Source organism: Amphiura filiformis, chromosome 18 (genome assembly GCF_039555335.1).
Source record: "Amphiura filiformis chromosome 18, Afil_fr2py, whole genome shotgun sequence".
NCBI classification, from domain to species: Eukaryota; Metazoa; Echinodermata; class Ophiuroidea; order Amphilepidida; family Amphiuridae; genus Amphiura; species Amphiura filiformis.
The window spans coordinates 30569704-30588130 of record NC_092645.1 but is presented as its reverse complement, the minus strand read 5'-3'; the positions used below and the strand labels follow the sequence as shown (position 1 = coordinate 30588130).

General features: G+C 34.2%; 1 protein-coding gene across 2 annotated transcripts in view; it reads left to right on the top strand.

The window, feature by feature from the left end:
* The first annotated feature begins 1254 nt into the window (after positions 1–1254).
* LOC140140116 (tyrosine-protein kinase Yes-like) overlaps positions 1255–18427 on the top strand; it is a 65731-nt gene continuing 48558 nt past the window's right edge. For both annotated transcript variants that reach the window (XM_072161947.1, XM_072161946.1), the window contains exon 1: positions 1255–1870. In XM_072161947.1, coding sequence (XP_072018048.1) covers positions 1492–1870 — 379 coding nt within the window. In that variant the 5' untranslated portion in view covers positions 1255–1491. The remainder of the gene's footprint in view (positions 1871–18427) is intronic.

Sequence of the window (18427 nt, the reverse complement as noted above, 5' to 3'; positions counted from 1 at the left end):
GACTGTCCCTACATACATGCCTAGTATTGGTTAAGTAGATCTTGAGATATTGGGGTTGGAATTTGAGATGAAATATTTGAATCGATGATTTTGTATTTCAGTGAAACCTATTATAACAGTGTTAGTAGGCAAAGTATTAAGGTTTAACCAGACAAGGGTAACAGTTGCAAGCAAAGTTGGATATAGAATCCCTACCCATAAGGCATTGCGAGAATGGTTGATATACAAATCCCCTAAGCGTTTCTGGTACCATGGGTACTGGTACTGACTGCACTCTAAATTTTGCAACGGTTAATGTAGTTGTGAACAAATGGTTGAACCGTTTGTTGCAGTCTCTTGATGCTACGTACTTTGATTGTATTTTTGCATTTCAGCATTTTCATGACCATATTTCAGTAGAACATGATGAAAAACATCCACAGTCCAAATTTGGTGGGAATCGGATCATGAGGGACCGAGATATGGCCGCATGAATACCTAATTAGCCCCATTGAAATCAGGGTAAATTGGCCTGGTTCATAACTGTTTGGAACCAGGCCAATTTACACCAAATTCAATGAACTATGATGTTTTTCATCATGCTCCACCGATACATGGTATTCAAAACGCTGAAATGCAGCAAAAGTTTTTTGTGACGTCATCACTTCGGTATATGATATAATTACCATTAAATCATTTTAGTCTTTTGGTAAAGGGCTTGTAATTGTTAGAAGACACTTCTTTGCTCTTTATACAAATTACACCATGTATTTTCGGGACAACTATGTGTTAGTGCAATATAAATAGCCAAGAAATTACTTTTACCAATTACGAGCCCTTTCCATTTTTTATTGCATTTATATTGTCATAGGCACTGTATGTACACAGGTTTATTCAAAGTACGTAGCATCGAGACAGTGCAACAAACGGTTCAACCATTTGTTAACGTCACAAGTACATTATCCGTTGCAAAATTTAGAGTGTGGTACCGTAAAGGGAAAGATCTTTTATTCGCTGAAAAACAGCAAATCCTATTTGGTATCTTCTTAATTAACCCCATGAGTACTACCTGCCCTAAAAGCTTAACCTCAACCTTAACCGCAATCCTAACTTGGCGGTAGACGTCATTTTTTCTGAGTTAAAATGCTAACATAGTGGTACACCATGTCCATGATAGGGCGCGGTCGCCGCACTGTCATATTGACAGACCACAGTGAATTATGGGAAAGCAGAATTTGTCGCCTCTGAGTTGTAAAAAGTTTTCAGCAAGAACTTATTTTGCTTGCACTTGTTGAAGGCAACTTTGTGAAGGCGATTGAGTGAAGTTAAATTCTATGTGAACCATTCACTTATAGCAACATGCGTGCGCCGTAGTACATTAGCAGCTGTTATACCCCAACAACATCTAATCCTGTTGGACTCCATTCTGTGTCCTGGAATTCAGGACAAAGTCATTGATCACTTTTAATTTTATTATAAACTTGGATACTAACCTAATTTTTTTTTGTCATCATGATACGACCTAAATCTCCAGCTCCCCGTGGATTTTCTCTTTGGAGACGCGCAGGCCTGTTCTTCGGTGCCAACATGGGGAATAAAGAGAGTCACAACAACACTGCTGATGGCGCAGATTGTGGACCAGATCATCCAGGTGCATCGGGAACCATGTCTGGGGTGAATTCTGTCAAATCTGGATTGGTTAAGCGGAAGGATAATAAGAAATTGAAGAAAGGAAAGCAGAAGGCAAATTCTATGACGTTAGGAGGTAGCGATGATTTGGCGACGACGACGACTGATTCGACAGGTGGATTCACGATGATTGGTACCCCAGGTATGGGTGGGGATCCTATGACAGCATCGCCATTACAGAGTTCAGGATCAATCAAACCAGGTAGGTCAATCAAACTAATTAAGACGTGTTATGCAATCATACAAAGCCAGACACTTGACGCTACAATCTTAAAAAAAGGTGCGACTTAGAACCTTTTTTTGCCCTGTACTGCGGAACCATCTGCCAAAATTATTCTCCCATCCGCATGTTCCTGAATGGTTCTAGAAAGAACCATTCCCCGCCAAAATACGAACCATAAAAGGTTCTATCATTTTTTTTTATTATGCAAAGAACCACTTTTATGGGTTTGGGAGCTTTTTACGTTCTGTAGAGAACCCTTTAAAACTGTTCCTTGGCAAAGAACAGAACCAAAAAGGTCCTTCAACCCATAAAACATTTCTTTGTTGTAAAACAAAAAGAACTGTTTTTTAAGAACCATATTCGGGAATTCCATTTGTGAGAACCTCCTCCAAAGAAAAAGAACACGTTTATTTTTTCAAAATATGGCCACAACAAATGTTGACAGAAAGGTAACCGATGATCATGATCACTTTATCAAATCTAAAATATGAAATCTATATAGACCAATCATTTAATTTCATTCATTTCATAGGTGACTATAAAATGTCTCCATGTACTACGATTCGAAGCCAAACTGGTAATGGCATCTGGCAGTAAGAAGTTGTCAAAGTCTGCCAACAGATAGACCAAATACCTCATTATTCAATACTAACTTCTAAACAGATGATTTAGATGATTTTGTGTTGTTTAGCGTTAATACGCTTAGATATCTTCAAATTATATTCCAGTACTTTTGTTATTTCATGCAGCTTGGGAAGTATTTTAATATAAACATCTAAAAAAAAATAACCCCCCTTAAATAATGACCATTATTCAATAATGGGTGATTGTATTACAAATTTGTCAAATGCGTTCGAAGCAGAATTTATTTCTGCATTTTTTGACACCTCATTTGCAACAATTGACTAAATATTGACGTCACAGCGTACATTTAAATCAATGTAACCCAAGATTGGAAAGTTGCAGTAAATTGTACTGATTTTGTATTCAGTGTAATGGAAGGAAACCTGTGTAATGATATCTGAGTGTTTTTGTATTGTAAAAATTTGTATATAAGTGCAACTTTCAAATCTGGACCCCACTTCATTAAATTGACTGGTGTTTTATTGTTTTCTGGGCTATCGTATCAAATGAGGTGTCAAAATGCGCAGAAATAAATTCTACTTCCAACGCATTTTACAGATTTGTAACACAATATCCCCTTTTTGAATAATGGTCATTATTTAAGGGGGTTAGTTACTTTTTTTGAGATGTTTATTTAGGCAGTGTATCCAAATATGTACGATACAGTATGACCCAATATTGCGTTTGCCCTGAATAGTGTTTACTTGAAATGATTCCAGTTATCATGGTAATATAATAGAAAGTTAAAAATGGAAATTCTGATTCACATCCTGCATACAAAAATACAACTTGACGAAAGGCTGCGGAAACGGCCAACGTTACTTGAATGTCTGTGGTATATGTTCTTTTTCTAATAAATGACAAAAAATGTTACTTGAATGTCTGTGCCATAAGATAAATGACAAAACAGGTTACTGGAATATCTGTGCTGTATGTTTTTTCCTAATAAATGACAGAGAGGTCTAGTAGAGAGTTCGGAGTAGGTTTAGAAAAGTGATATCATTGAATAGAAAAAAAATAAGATTTTGCATTAAAATTTGAAGTAGACCTAGTTTAAGAAAAGTACGGGTTATTCACAAAATACCAGGTTCTTTGAAATCATTCAGCAAATTTGTATGTATAATCCTTTATGGACGCGCACAATAGTAAACTCATATCGCCTCAATCGAATTATTCGGTGTATTGGTGTCTCTCTTTGCTATAACGTTATACGTTAACGTATAGCGTTTCGTTAAGTACCATTAATGTTATTACGGTAAGACTAACAACAACTGTAATGGTAACTGACGAAATGCCATACACGATACGAAGTTCACATAGCATTAAGAAACGCCAGTACACGCGTACGCGAGTTAAGTATTTATTTTCATGGTATTTCTACACCAAGACACTGTTTTCATAATTATACTGCTATTTATTTCTATTTCCTCTGGCAGATATGATCATCATGAATGTATAATTGTCATATGATGTTCTATGATGCAAATCGCCCACTATTTGACATTTATTGCAAGATTTTGTGATTTTATCGCACGATTGATCAAAATTTGAAAAAGAGGTCAGTCCCGACATGTCAGACACATGTTTAAATGTAGACACCCTTTTACTCAATACTTGGTATAGTTTTTTGGTTAGGCATACAGAAACACACTCATGTCCTGATGTGATTATATAGGTTAAAGTGATCATGGCCACAAAATGTTAAAACCTGTAATTCAAGGTGAATATGAAAGAAAAGAAGGTCACTCCTGCCGACAAGTCAAATTGTCCATTTTACCCTCAACAAAATTAGATATCATATTATGCTCTCAGTCATTGTGCTGTTCCAGTTGATATCCAGACACCCCTTATGGAAGGCATAACCTTACTCTTCCACACAGGGAGTGTGAATTTCAAATGGGGTTACCTAAATGGGTGACTCCATTTAAAATCTACACTCCTGCGTGGGAGATTAAGGTCAAGTTTTCTACAGAGGGTGAATAGATTTCAACTGAAAAAGCCTTAATTGGGTCAAGTGACAGGAAATTGTTGATCTAATATCAAAATTCCACAGAGAGTTCTTGTCTGACCAATGAGATTATTTATCCCGGTCAAGAGTAGTTGGAATACGTGTGTAAAAGTAGGACTGTTTTAAACCTTATTTCCGTTAAACTTGACACTAAAATTTCGCTTTCTTTGGTGTGAACCGTTTCCTAATACTACAAACCTCCCCACCAATGAATGTTGGATGTCTCTAGGGTGCATGACCAAAACAAAACAAAAACAACCCCTCCTCCAAAAAAAACCACTCACACAAAAAAAAACACTTGCCAAGATACATTAGATCAGTGGACATATTTGCAGCAAACACAAAACGTAAATAAGTTATATTTTGGGTTTTGGTTTCGGTAAAAACGTTTTAATAACATTAAAATGTCGGGTTATATAAAGGTCATGAAATCGTTTTAAAACGTTTTGTATGAAAACACACTAAAACAATATTTTTAAAATGTTTTCGAAATGTCATTGTAAACTATTTTGGCAAACATTTTTGGCCAAATATTTTGTTAACACTTAAATAACATTATGTTAAAATATTTTCACCCAGCAAACACAGAAATGTTCTTAAAATGTTTTTTACAAAACTTTTTAATAACATTTAAATGTCGGGTTATATAGAGGTCGTGAACACATTTTAAAAACGTTATTCTAAATATTTTGGGCAAACATTTTTTGCAAAATATTTTTTCAAACCCAAAATAACATTCTGTTTAGAATGATTTGTACCAAGTTTTCAAAAATGTTTTTGGAATGTTATTAACACGTTTTTATACCCTTTATATAACCCGACATTTAAATGTTTTCTGTAAAACATTTGTGTTTGCTGTGCAGTAAATTACCAACAAATGTTATTTAATGTTATGAAAACGTTTTATACCATTAATGTACCCTTAAATAATTACCCTTATATAATCCGACATTTAAACGTTTTCTGACAACCTTTTAAAACTTTTTGCGAATGATGTCGAAAACGTTTTGTGTTTGCTGGGTAAAGTGTTCCAACAATTTTGACAGGGATTGTAGGGTGATCATTTTGCGAGCCAGAAAAATTTGACAACTTTGTGAAACTTAACAACTTGGTTAGATATATCTTCACACTACTCATTCCTAACATCATATGGGGTGCAATTATTTCAAACGAGGGTATTTCAGTAATTTTCAATAATTCTGTTTCATTTAAGTAAGACATAATTTCATCTTCTTACTCATCCACGTTTCATTTTATCATGTGAAATACATTCAGGCCGTTTGCCCATAATATAACATAACATCAGAAATACTAATACAACATATTAAAGCCACAAATAAGAATATACTGACCAGTAGATTTGTAGTCCTTCTAAATGAATTATTCATGACACATTGGATGGCTCAGTGGAAAGTTAGCTTATTAGAGAGATTGCGATTTTCAAACGTACGCATCGAACGTCCGTGCAATCTATTCAAAATCACTCTCCTGTGACGGGATTTTGAATAGATTGCACGGGCGTTCTATACGTATGTTTGGAAATCGCAATCTCTCTATAATTTACAAGACTATCCATGCTTTCAAGCTGAAATAAACCTACTCCTCATGCGCGTATTTGAGGGGGGGGGCTTTGGGGGCGCGAGCCCCCCCGGGGGTAAAAGCAGGGCGGCCAAAATGAAGGGCGGCGAAAAAAGAACGGGCGACAGAAGGAAGGGGCGGAGGAAGAAGACGGGCGGCAGAAGGAAGGGGCGGTGGAGGAAGACGGAGCGGTAAAAGAAAAAAGGCGGAAAAAATTGAAAAAGTATAAAAAATTGTGAAAAAATTGTACTATACATAATCCAAAGTGTTCGCAGTCCTGAGTATTGTTATAGTAAAATATACAATTTTTGACAGGTCAGACGTGTCATGAGGAAACGAAAGCTGGTGAAAACATTGCAGATGAGAACAAGATTAAAATCGTCCTCGATATTTCCGGGTTTGCAAAGGACACAATTTTTCTGTGAATCGACCTTAATAGATAGTGCCTGACTCGAACACCTCGACCGGCTCTTAGGGCTTTTTTATGAGATAATATTTCAACAGAAAACAATAAATTCTTATACTAATGTCAAGAAGAAATTCATATTCTCTGTGAGTGCATAATAGTTTAAGGGTTATATATTTTTCATATATTTATTTGCTTGTCTGCATCAAGAACAAAAAAAATGAATTGCATTTTTGCAAGGAGAGTGAGTAAGGTCGGGTGTTAAGGGTAGACGAGGTATTGTTGGTCGAAGCAGCCAAAAAATCTATTTTCATTATCTAAATCAATATATTATTTAACAAAAGTTCATTTTACAAATCATATACTATGAAAACTTGCTTCATTTATTGTTGGTAATGAGTTATGTACGTTTTACAAAAGTGTAGTTGTTTAAGTTAGTTCTTTACAACATAACTCAAAAACCACAGGACCTACAAAAATATATCTGTGATATTTGAATATTCTACACACTCGCTTTGAAATGATCAATGCAATCTTTGCCAAAGCTAACTACCATTCGCAAGATGCTGTGAACTACCAAATCGCAACAGTTTAAAATATATAGTTGCTAACCTTAGTAAGTGACGCCATTTTAATATTGATACATGACTTAGAGATTTTACTTGTGCTAATCAGTGCGAGGTCTTATCGGAAATACAGTATCCTAGCCTTTCTCCTTCAATTTCAGGAGGTGATCATTTTTTCGCCAACATGTGCAGTATATGAAGATTTGACATATGATGTAATAATCTGAAATATGGTTAAATGTTAATACAGCACAAGCAAAAGGAGACGGTTAAACCTCCGTGTTTGCAAATTTACTGAATGGGGCCTACTCCCGATTCCAGATAAATATAGCAGGGGGGGGGGGGGTAAACAATAAACAATATATGAGATATTATCCTGTTTTGCCAAATAAAACATATCTCTAGTTGGTCTAATTGCCAATAAAAGTACAATTTTAATATTTGACCAATTATTTGGAAATATTATCCAGTGAGTGACAATCAAGCTGTACTAAAGATTTCTAATGCTAATAACAGGTCTTTATGCGGCTTTCCCCCCAAAAGTTCCTCAAAATTTCACTTTTATTGCCAGTTAGGTTCAACTAAAGAATTGGGATTGGGCTATGTTAGCAGATAACCTTTTTCATAATGAAAAAGCATTATTTTTAAAATTGGTTCTATAGACCTACAGAATACAAATTATCTTCCGTTAAGGTTTTATGTTATGGTTAATGTTATAAACAGGATATGATACAAAATATATCTAGTAACTTTATTCCAGATACACAATTTCGGTTGCGTTTCAGTAGTTTGGTAATGTCAAGATAATCATGATGACTTACTGGAAGCCATTATATTCAGGCAAGTTGGAGTAGGGCCTACCACGTCTTTAAGTTCAGTTCAGCTCAGTTCAGGTTTATTTCTTTATAGTAAATGAAAGGAGCTCCCTTAATTAACCCCGGTAATTAACCCCCTGAGCACTACCTGCCGATCTAACATTGCCTCTGATTGGTCAATTACATCATATCTTCACTTTAATCACCAGAATGGAGCTTTGCAAATAATTCACCCCATTTTTTTTTGCGTGGTAAAATTATTCTAACAATCTTGCCGATTGATAATGAAAACTTCTTTCTGGCCAATCGGCAGGTAGTTCTCATCCCATATCCATATATATACTCATCAGTATGTGGTAGAAATTTGTTTTGGATAGAATCATCTTTTCAGCTCTAGGTGTTTTAAAAATGAATTTTAAATTAAAAGTCTTTTGCTTACATTGTTATGACCAATAAGTAAATTAGTTACCACTAACTTAATTGCTTCCACTGGCTGTTACATCCTAAAACAGGAAAATCTTTTAAATGCTCTGCGTGCTAGCCATAGGCTTCAACATGGGAAGTCCACGTTTTGAGATATTTTCTCAAAATATTAGGAGCCATCTCAAGAACCACTGAACCAATACTAGGCTTGTTTGTATTCGTTTTAATGCATTTTTCATGCTGATTCCAAATATGATCATGAGAATGGCCAATTCTGAAATTTTGAATTTTAAAAATAAAATTTGAACTTGTCGTCTGCAGTCGACACCCAAGTGGAGAGAGTTAAATAGACTAACGGTTGTCATGGCTGAAAAGTTAAAATAGCAAAAGCATTTTGCTGTTAAGAATAGACGGAAGTATAGACTTGACATTGACCTCATTTATGTTTGTATAAATTAGGAACGAAACATCAAAGAGTTTCTATACATACATATGTAAAATAATCTGCTTCAGACATGATCAAAATTTGAGTAATATTAATAAATGGATTTAATTGTTCCGAATCGGGATGGAATCTTGACGAATGAAATTTGCAAAATCAGAATAATTTTTAAAACATTAGCAATGACCCAACAAACACAAAAAGTTTTAAACCTTATTCGCACAAGTTTAGAAAACGTTACCAGAAAACGTTTACACGACGGGTTATATAAAGGGTATTATAAAGGATTTTTGAGAACTTACTGCAAAATGTTCTGACATGGTGTTATTTAAGTGTTGACGAAATATTTGCCAAAAATGTTTGCACAAAATATGTTACAATAACATTTTGATAACATTTTAAAAGGGCGTTTCATACAAAACGATTTCAAAACGTTTTCGTGACCTTTATCATGTTTATATAACTCGACATTTATTGTTTTAAATTGTTTTTACCAAAATCAAAAACCATTATAACTCTTTCAAAACGTTTAACATTAGGAAATGAATTTGGAGAAAACCTTCTGTTAATAAAATAGTATGCTGAGCCACCAGCTTGGATGGCTCACGCTCCAGTAATTTCAGATGATTGAGCTCAGTAATACATCAAAGAATGACTTCCAATTCATGAAAACAAATAGATAATCAGCTTATCGGATTAAAAGCTTAGAGGGAAGGTCTTGCTGCTCAGCGAGTGTTTGTAATTATTAGAAGGTTTTCTCCAACTTCATTTTGTTTTGTGTTTGCTGGGGATTATGCATAATTAACACCATGATCAAGTTTAAAAAAAGACCCAGATACTTCGTGTCGAAAAATGTGTGGGCTGTGTGTGTAATGGTTGTCAATAGCTCTCAACACGGTATTGATATTGGCCCAATAATTGTCCAATTCAATTATAAATTACACCTTCAAATTATTCTAATAATAAAAGGATATTGTACTAAAGAACTAATTAATTGGCACTTCATTAACAAGGCGCCTCGCCCAACACGTGAGTTTCAAGTGTCAAATATTGGCAGCCTTTGAAAGGTGGTATGTTGAGTTTTAAAGTCAGACCCTATATCAGAAAAATACAACACATAATGTTTAGAATTAAGGGAGTGTTCGTAAATACTTTGGTATATTTTAGGTCTTTTTGGAAAATTGTCAAATGATGGTTGGCTTTTCCTTACAGATTCATACACTTTAAGTATGCATATCATTAGATTTATAAAGTTTACTTCGAGGACTGTTATCAAAAATATCAATTTTTAATAATTTGCCATAAAATTTGTATTATATCGTGAATGTAACAAAATCAAAGATTTCAGAAGGGCATTCTTCGTATTCAGAATGTAATTTGGTGCGTCATGTCCCACAAAATAATACTGTGCAAACGTTGCTAAATTACTTGGCAATATTGATATACATTACAGAATAACCTACGTTTGATTAGGGACCGTTCACAAACACTTGTTGGGGGGGGCTGATGCAAAAAAAAAATCATCGCGAAAATTTTGCGGGCCCTCCTTTAAAAACCTCAACAGTTTTAGGGCCCCTCTTTTTGACATGAAAATTATGGGTTAACCCCATAGAAAAGCATATAAACTCACTTTTCCAGGAAAATTTGTGGTCATTTTTTGTCAGGCCCCCTCCCCTTTTTACATCAGCCCCACCCCCTAACAAGTGTTTGTGAACGGTGCCTTATTGTATGTGAAAATTTTATGAATGTTCCACTTTTAGTTTGCAAAAAAAGATCATCTGGAAAAAAATGGCCCGAAGACCAAGTTTCACACGAATATTCAAAATTTTATTATGACCTCTGGATAATTTGTACACACATAATATATACAAATAATTACCCAGCAAATATAAAAATGTTTTTAAAACGTTATAAACGTGTTATAAACGCGTTTTGGTTTAGGTCAAATGTTTTAATAACATTTAAATGTCGGGTTATGAAAAGGTCATGAAACATTCAAAAAACATTTTGTATAAAAAAAACACCACAATAACAATGCTGTTAAAATGTTATTGCAAAATATTATTTGGCAAACTTTTTTGTAAAATATTTTGGTAAAACATTATATTAGAATATTTTGCACCAAATTTTCAAAAATATTTTATGAATGTTTATATTTAAATGTATTTTGGTTACTACTTCATGTAATAGAGGTTATCCGTGTTCTATAAGCTGCATATCCTATCAACGACTGCTATACCTTGTTTAGGACTTTCAAAAGAAGTACCTGCCTGTGCAACCATGACTATTTCAAAATAGCCCGCCAAGAGTCATGCAGGTAACTCCGAGGTCATGCATTGAAATGTTTTGAATAAGGAATACTACGGGAATCAGCGCCTTTTGTTAGAAGTCACACATGAGTAATGTGGATAACCTCTATTATACACGAAATTAGGGTTAGAGTTAGGGTTAGTTTATGGTTAGGATTATGGTTAGGGTTAGGGTTAGGGTTAGGATTAGGGTTAGGATTAGCTTACACGAAATAATTCCATGAAGGATCGACCTGTATTTTATATAACCCACCATATAAATGTTTTCTGTACAACGTTTTGTTTTGGCTGGGATTTCATACGATACTAATGTAGTACCTGAAAGTGATTTCAATGTTTCATGAAAAGTAGAATTTTAATCAAGTTCTAACGGCTTGATTTAGCACCATAATATTATAAAAATTTCTTTCATATCCAAGTATTGCAACTGAAATTGTTCTAGAACCAGTTTTGTTGTTTTAGATCGACCATTATGTGTGGCAAAAGTGCTATATCATGTACTAGTATAACGAGACACCAAGTAAAGGGGCTATATTACAAATCTGTAAAATGCGTTGGAAGCAGAATTTATTTCTGCGCATTTTGACACCTCATTTGACACGATAGCCCAGAAAACAATAAAACACCGGTCAATTTAATATAGTGAGGTCCATATTTGAAAGTTGCACTTTATTATACATACAAATTTTTACAATACAAAAACACTCAGATATCATCACACAGATTTCCTTCCATTACACTGAATGCATTACTGCAATACACTTACTGCAACTTTCAAATCTTGGGCTACATTGATTTAAATGTATATATGCTGTGACGTCAATATTTAGTCAATTGCTACAAATGAGGTGTCAAAATGTGCAGAAATAAATTCCAACGCATTTTACAGATTTGAAATACAGTCACCCGGTTTTGAAAAATGGTCATTATTTAAGGGGGGTTAGTTACTTTTTTTGAGATGTTTGAGATGTACACCAAGTACATGAAGTATTGCACGACAATCAAACGCCTCGTGTTTTGACATGAAAATTGAAAGCTATAGTAAATTACCATATCGTTTGATTGAAGTAACACATTTCTGAAATTCAAAATGTATGTGAAGGAAAAAACTGACCAATGACATTTCTAACATAATATGATAGTTGGTATATGTCATGTTTACTTTAAAAAGTCATACCTGAGAACAGTTTCTATGATATCCTATTAACGTCACCGTTGCATGAAAACGAGGGCTGAGAACCTGAAAGCCGTAACTTTGGCTTTCTGGTTCTCAGCCATCGAAATGTTTAGGCATATCTGTATGTCATTTTGAGAGCTTTACTCTTGTTTAATGTATAAAGGAATTCAGTACTTTTGTCATCTTTAAAGGATCGGATAGCGTCGTTTGTACAGTATTTGTTGTGGGACCTGAGAGCAAATCAAATACACCAAGTTGTAGTATAGTCAGAATACGAGGAATGTCCATCTGATATCAAATAATTTAGAATCTGCTGTTTTATGGTGTGCCGCAAAATCCCGGAGAGACAGTGGAGGAGCTAGGAGATAAGATGAGGGATATCTTTCGTACAGACTTTGGTGTATCGGAAGAACAGATTGATTACATATACTTTGTTGCGGTACATAGGATACCACGAAAGCATGGGGAAGGTGAAGATAACCAAAGTCATCAACCAGATCCTGTGATCATCCGATTCGGATCTATGTTCGACAGGGATGGGATCTTGCTTCAACAGCGAATCAGGCCCTTTTTTAAGGATAGGAAACCGGTTATGGCTTACACGGATCTTCCAAGAAGTATGAAGCAAGACAGAGGTAAGCTGGTCCAACATGGAAAGACTTTACGACGAGAAGGGAATCTTACACGTTTTCGAACCATCGGACTGGATGTGATCCTGGAATTCAAGGACAAGGGAAACAGAAGAGGAGATTGGAAGAGATTTAATCTTAACAACTAAATGAAGGAAACTTTCAAACTTAGGTTTTCAGCTTAATATAAGACTTTTCTACAAGAGGCAGTTTGAAACTCAGTCATGTGAATATAATGATCTAAAATTGTGAACAATTTACTTCATTTTGTTATACTCCTATGATGTCTGCGATATGAATTATTGCCTTGATGTGCTTTTGGTTTCTTATTTTGATGTCATATTTGCTGTAATATAAAGTTATGTAAACGCAAAAGCTACCCATGTAATCATATTGTTTTTGAAGCTCTTTTAATTTAATTCGTTTTGAATAGATAATTTTTGGGAATATGCATGCGTACCTATAGAGGATTAAAAAAAAAAGGAAAAAAAGGGGATACAAAAAATTGAAGATGATCAAAAACGTTTTTCTCACACTTTGATGCAATTTGATATGTATGAATATTAGATGTTTACATGTAATGCTTTATTAACAGTCGCTTATCATGCTTATAGCTATAATATAAAGTTATGTATACGCAAAAGCTACCCATGTAATCATGTTGTTTTTGAATCTCTTTTAATGAGGTTTTGAATAGATATTTTTTGGGAATATGCATGCGTGCCTATAGAGGATTAAAAAATAAAAAAAAGAAAAAAAGGGGATACAAAAAATTGAAGATGATCAAAAACGTTTTTCTCACATTTTGATGCAATTTGATATGTATGAATATTAGATGTTTACATGTAATGCTTTATTAACAGTCGCTTATAGCTATAATATAAAGTTATGTTAAACAAAAAGCTACCCATGTAATCATATTGTTTTTGAAGCTCTTTTAATCACGTTTTGAATATATAATTTTTGGGTATATGCATGCGTGCCTATAGAGGATTAAAAAAAGGAAATAAAGGGATACAAAAATTGAAGATGATCAAAAACGTTTTTCTCATATTTTGATGCAATTTTGATATGCATGAATTAGATGTTTACATGTAATGCTTTATTAACAGTCGCTTAGAGGCGACAATTTTTGTGTAAGCTCATATTGACGGTCAGACTTTCCTTGACAATTGTCAGTTGATTTTGGGTTCAATTTTTGTTTTGACCTACCTTTTGGTTTTTGTATTTTGACTTTGTCTCTTTGTCCTTTAATTTATTTTTGTTTTTTTGTTTTTTCTCTGGTATCAGAAAGCGACAGCTTAATTTATATGAAATGTACTATACGCAGTTTTGGCTTCTTATACATGATCAGTCTAAATTAAATAAATGTTTTGCATATGGATAGCTCAGTTAAAATATGTTCTGTAAATTGCAGGGATTGAATGATAAAGTCAAGAGACGTGATGTTTTTAATTATCTAAGGAAAAAGAAATTTTCGATATATTGTCTTCAGGATATACATTGGGATCAAAAATTAGAAAATATGGTCAGGTCTGAATGGGGTTATGAGATTTATATAGCAGGTCACACTACGAACTCAAGAGGTGTGGCAGTTTTGATGAACAATAATTTTGATTTTAAGGTGCGGAATATACAGCGTGATCATGTTGGAAATTGGATTGTGCTCGATATTACTTTGTTATCTATAGACATCACTTTATGTTGTTTATATGGGCCAAATGATGATCAGCCATATTTCTATAGTCGTGTAAAAGAGGTTGTGGAAACTTTTGGAAACCCTTACTCTATTATATGCGGAGACTTTAATTTAGTCCAGAATCAAGAAATGGATACTTTCAATTATGTAAATATTAATAACCCGAAAGCAAAAGAAATGGTTCTTAATATAAAAGAAGACATGGAAATATGCGATCCATGGAGAGTTCTGAATCCAAATATTAGACGTTTTACTTGGAGAAAAAATAATCCAATAAAACAAGCCAGATTAGATTTCTTTTTGATTTCATCTGAATTGCTAAATTTGATCGATTTTGCTGATATAACACCTGGTTACAGAACTGACCATTCTATGGTGATCATTGGCCTAAGTAAAGGTAATAATATTAAAAATGGTCGGGGATCTTGGAAATTCAATAATGAATTGCTTAAAGAAGAGGAATATGTAAATATTGTTAAAGATTCGATTACTAAGGTGAAGAAAATATATGCGGCCTCTCCTTATGATAGAGAATATAAACTCCTCAACAAAAGTTTGGAAAGTTTTTTCAAGCATCTGTATCTCCAATTATTTGTGACATATTCATATCGTGTTGCATATCACTAGATAGCTACAATACTCCCCTTTACAATGACACCCCATTTGAAACAATAACATTTTTCACGGCTGAGTACATGCCTTGTGATTGTAGTGGGGTCTCAAAATGAATTTGCCAAATTGACCATTATTCTGTGCAGCAAGCTGTAATCCCATAACTTCACAATCTGGGACCTAATGCAATCCTCCAAGATGACACCGCTCGCCCCACATAGCCATGGTAGTCAACGACTACCTACAGAATATGGAAGTAGAGTCAAAATGGCCTGCCATCAGGCCAGACCCGGGGGCCAGACCTCAACCCGATTGAACACTTGTGGGACCAACTTGATCGTGCTGTGCGTGCCAAAGAAGCCCATAGGCAACCACATTGAATGACCTGCGACGAATCCTTGTGGAAGAATGGAATTCCATCCCACAGTAACGTGTAACCAGGTCGGTGAGCAGCATGAGGAGAAGGTGCCTGACTATTGTGGCTGCCTGTGGTTTTTCCACCCGCTATTGAGGTTAGTGGCTAGCTTTGTTTGAGCACAGAATAATGGTCAATTTGGCAAATTCATTTTGAGACCCCACTACATTCACAAGGCGTGTACTCAGCCGTTAAAAATGTTGTTGTTTCCAATGGGGTGTCATTGTAAAGGAGAGTATTGTAGCTATCCAGTGATATGCAACACGATATGAATATGTCACAAATAATTGGAGATACAGATGCTTGAAAAAACTTTCCAAACTTTCGTTGAGGAGTTTATAAATGATATTAATCCGACGACGTTAGTTCTTACTATCGATGACCAGCTGTTCTTCGAAACATTATTATTGGAAATTAGAGGTGCTACTTTGGCTTTTTCATCCAAAAGAAAGAAAGACTTAGATAAAACAGAAGAAACACTTGACAATTTGATACAGCATCTGGAGAAGATATGTGAAGAAACGGCTTTAAATAACCAAAACGTCGATTCAGAAATGAGGGAACTTAATGCCGCTAAACAAAAGCTTGAAGAGCTGCGTACTAGAAAAATTAAAGGTTGTTTTGTTCGATCAAAAGCTAAATGGATAGAAGAAGGGGAGAAACCGTCCAAATATTTTCTTAACCTTGAAAAAAGAAACTTCGTAAATAAACAAATATGTAAAATTACTAAGAAAGATAACACAGAGGCAACATCTCAGGAGGAGATTGAAAAAGAAATTTTGTTATTTTACAAAACTTTGTACAAAGAAAAGGAAGAAAAAAACAATGTCAATATTGATGATCTAAATTTATGTTTCAATAAATTAACGCAAATGCAGTCAAATAATTTAGAAGGTGAGCTGGATTTGTCTGAGCTCTCAATTGCTTTGAAAAATATGAAAAATAACAAAACTCCTGGCCCAGATGGTTTTACAGTAGAATTTTATAAAATGTTTTGGGACGACATTTCCATTTTTCTTCTTCGGTCGTTAAATGAAGGTTTTAGGAAAGGTTCTCTTACAAAAGAACAAAAAATTGGTCATGTTACTCTTCTACCAAAGGGGGATAAACCTCGTGATTTCCTAAAGAACTGGAGGCCTATATCACTCTTAAATGTTTCCTATAAGTTAGCATCTGCTTGTATTGCTAACCGCGTAAAATCAGTTTTAAACCATCTAATTTCGGAAGACCAGAATGGTTTTGTTCCAAACAGATTTATAGGCGAAAATATTCGCCTTCTCTATGACTTGTTAAATTATACAGATATTCATAAAATACCTGGTCTGCTATTACTCATAGATTTTGAAAAAGCATTTGACACGGTATCACATGATTTTATATTTAAAACTCTAAAAGCTTTTAATTTTGGGACAGATATTTGTAGATGGTTTGAAACCCTATATAAGAATGCTTCTTCGTCAGTAATAATAAATGGGAATATTTCAAAACCGTTTCAAATTCAGCGTAGTTGTAGACAGGGCGATCCGCTTTCGCCATATATTTTTGTTTTATGTGCGGAAATTTTAGCTTTAATGATAAAAGAAAATAAGAACATAAAAGGAATAAAAGTAAAGGACATGAATTTTAAAATTACACAATACGCAGACGACACAACCTTGATATTAGATGGCACAGAAAAGTCGCTAAAAAGCGCATTTGATACTTTGAATATTTTTCGTGAAATTTCTGGTTTGAAAATTAATACTGATAAAACAGTGGCAGTATGGATAGGATCATATAAAAATAGAATCACAAAAATTTGTAAAAATAAAAAACTAACTTGGAATTTTGAGGGCAATTTTGATTTTTTAGGAATTTCTTTCAATACTGATTTGGTGCAAATGGTTAAACAGAACTATGAAAAATCACTTGTACTGATGAAAAAGATGATTTCCAATTGGAAAAAAAGGAATCTTACTGTATTGGGTCGAGTTGTAGTGGTAAAATCGTTGGTTCTTCCTAAGATCAGTTATATTGCGCAGATGCTTCCAAATCCGAGCAAAGATTTTATCAAAACAGTTAATGACATCATTTTTAAATATGTTTGGAATGGGAAGCCGGACAAAATAAAAAGATCTCAGTTTGTACAAGATTATGAGAATGGAGGAGTTAAAATGCCAGATGTCGAATCTCATATAAATGCACTAAAAATAAATTGGATTCGCAGGGTTATTCAAGGTGACAAAAATGGATAAAATTGTCAAAGTTATGTTTGAATGTGAAGACTAACGATATTTGCTGTACAGGTCTACTCCGATTTAATGCAACGAAAAATAAGGTAGACAATAAGTTCTGGTATGACGTATTTTTTCTTGGTCCTCTTTGATAAATATTGTTAATTATGGTGAATTAGATTTCAATCGTATTGCAAAGCAGTACCTGTGGTGGAATGATAAAATCAAAATTGGTGGTAATTCAATTCATTATGTTCATTGGAAGGAAAAGGGGGTTCTTTTTATAAATGATTTACTGTCAGAAAATGGGACTTTTATGTCAAAAGATGACTTTGAAGAAATGTATAATGTGAAAACAAACTTCCTTGAATACAATGGTATTATAAGAGCAATTCAGTCAAATTTCAATATTAACAAGTTAAAAGGGACAAAATTAGTTTCACCTTTTAGATCGAGTAATATGGACTTATTGTTTAAATATCGTAAAGGTTGTAAGTTATTCTACGATGTCTTTGTAGGGGCTAAGAGAATGAAACAATCGGGTAATAAGTGGAAAATAGATGTTGATATAGAAAATGAGGAGTGGAAACAATTATGTCTTTTAAATTTCAAGTTTTCTG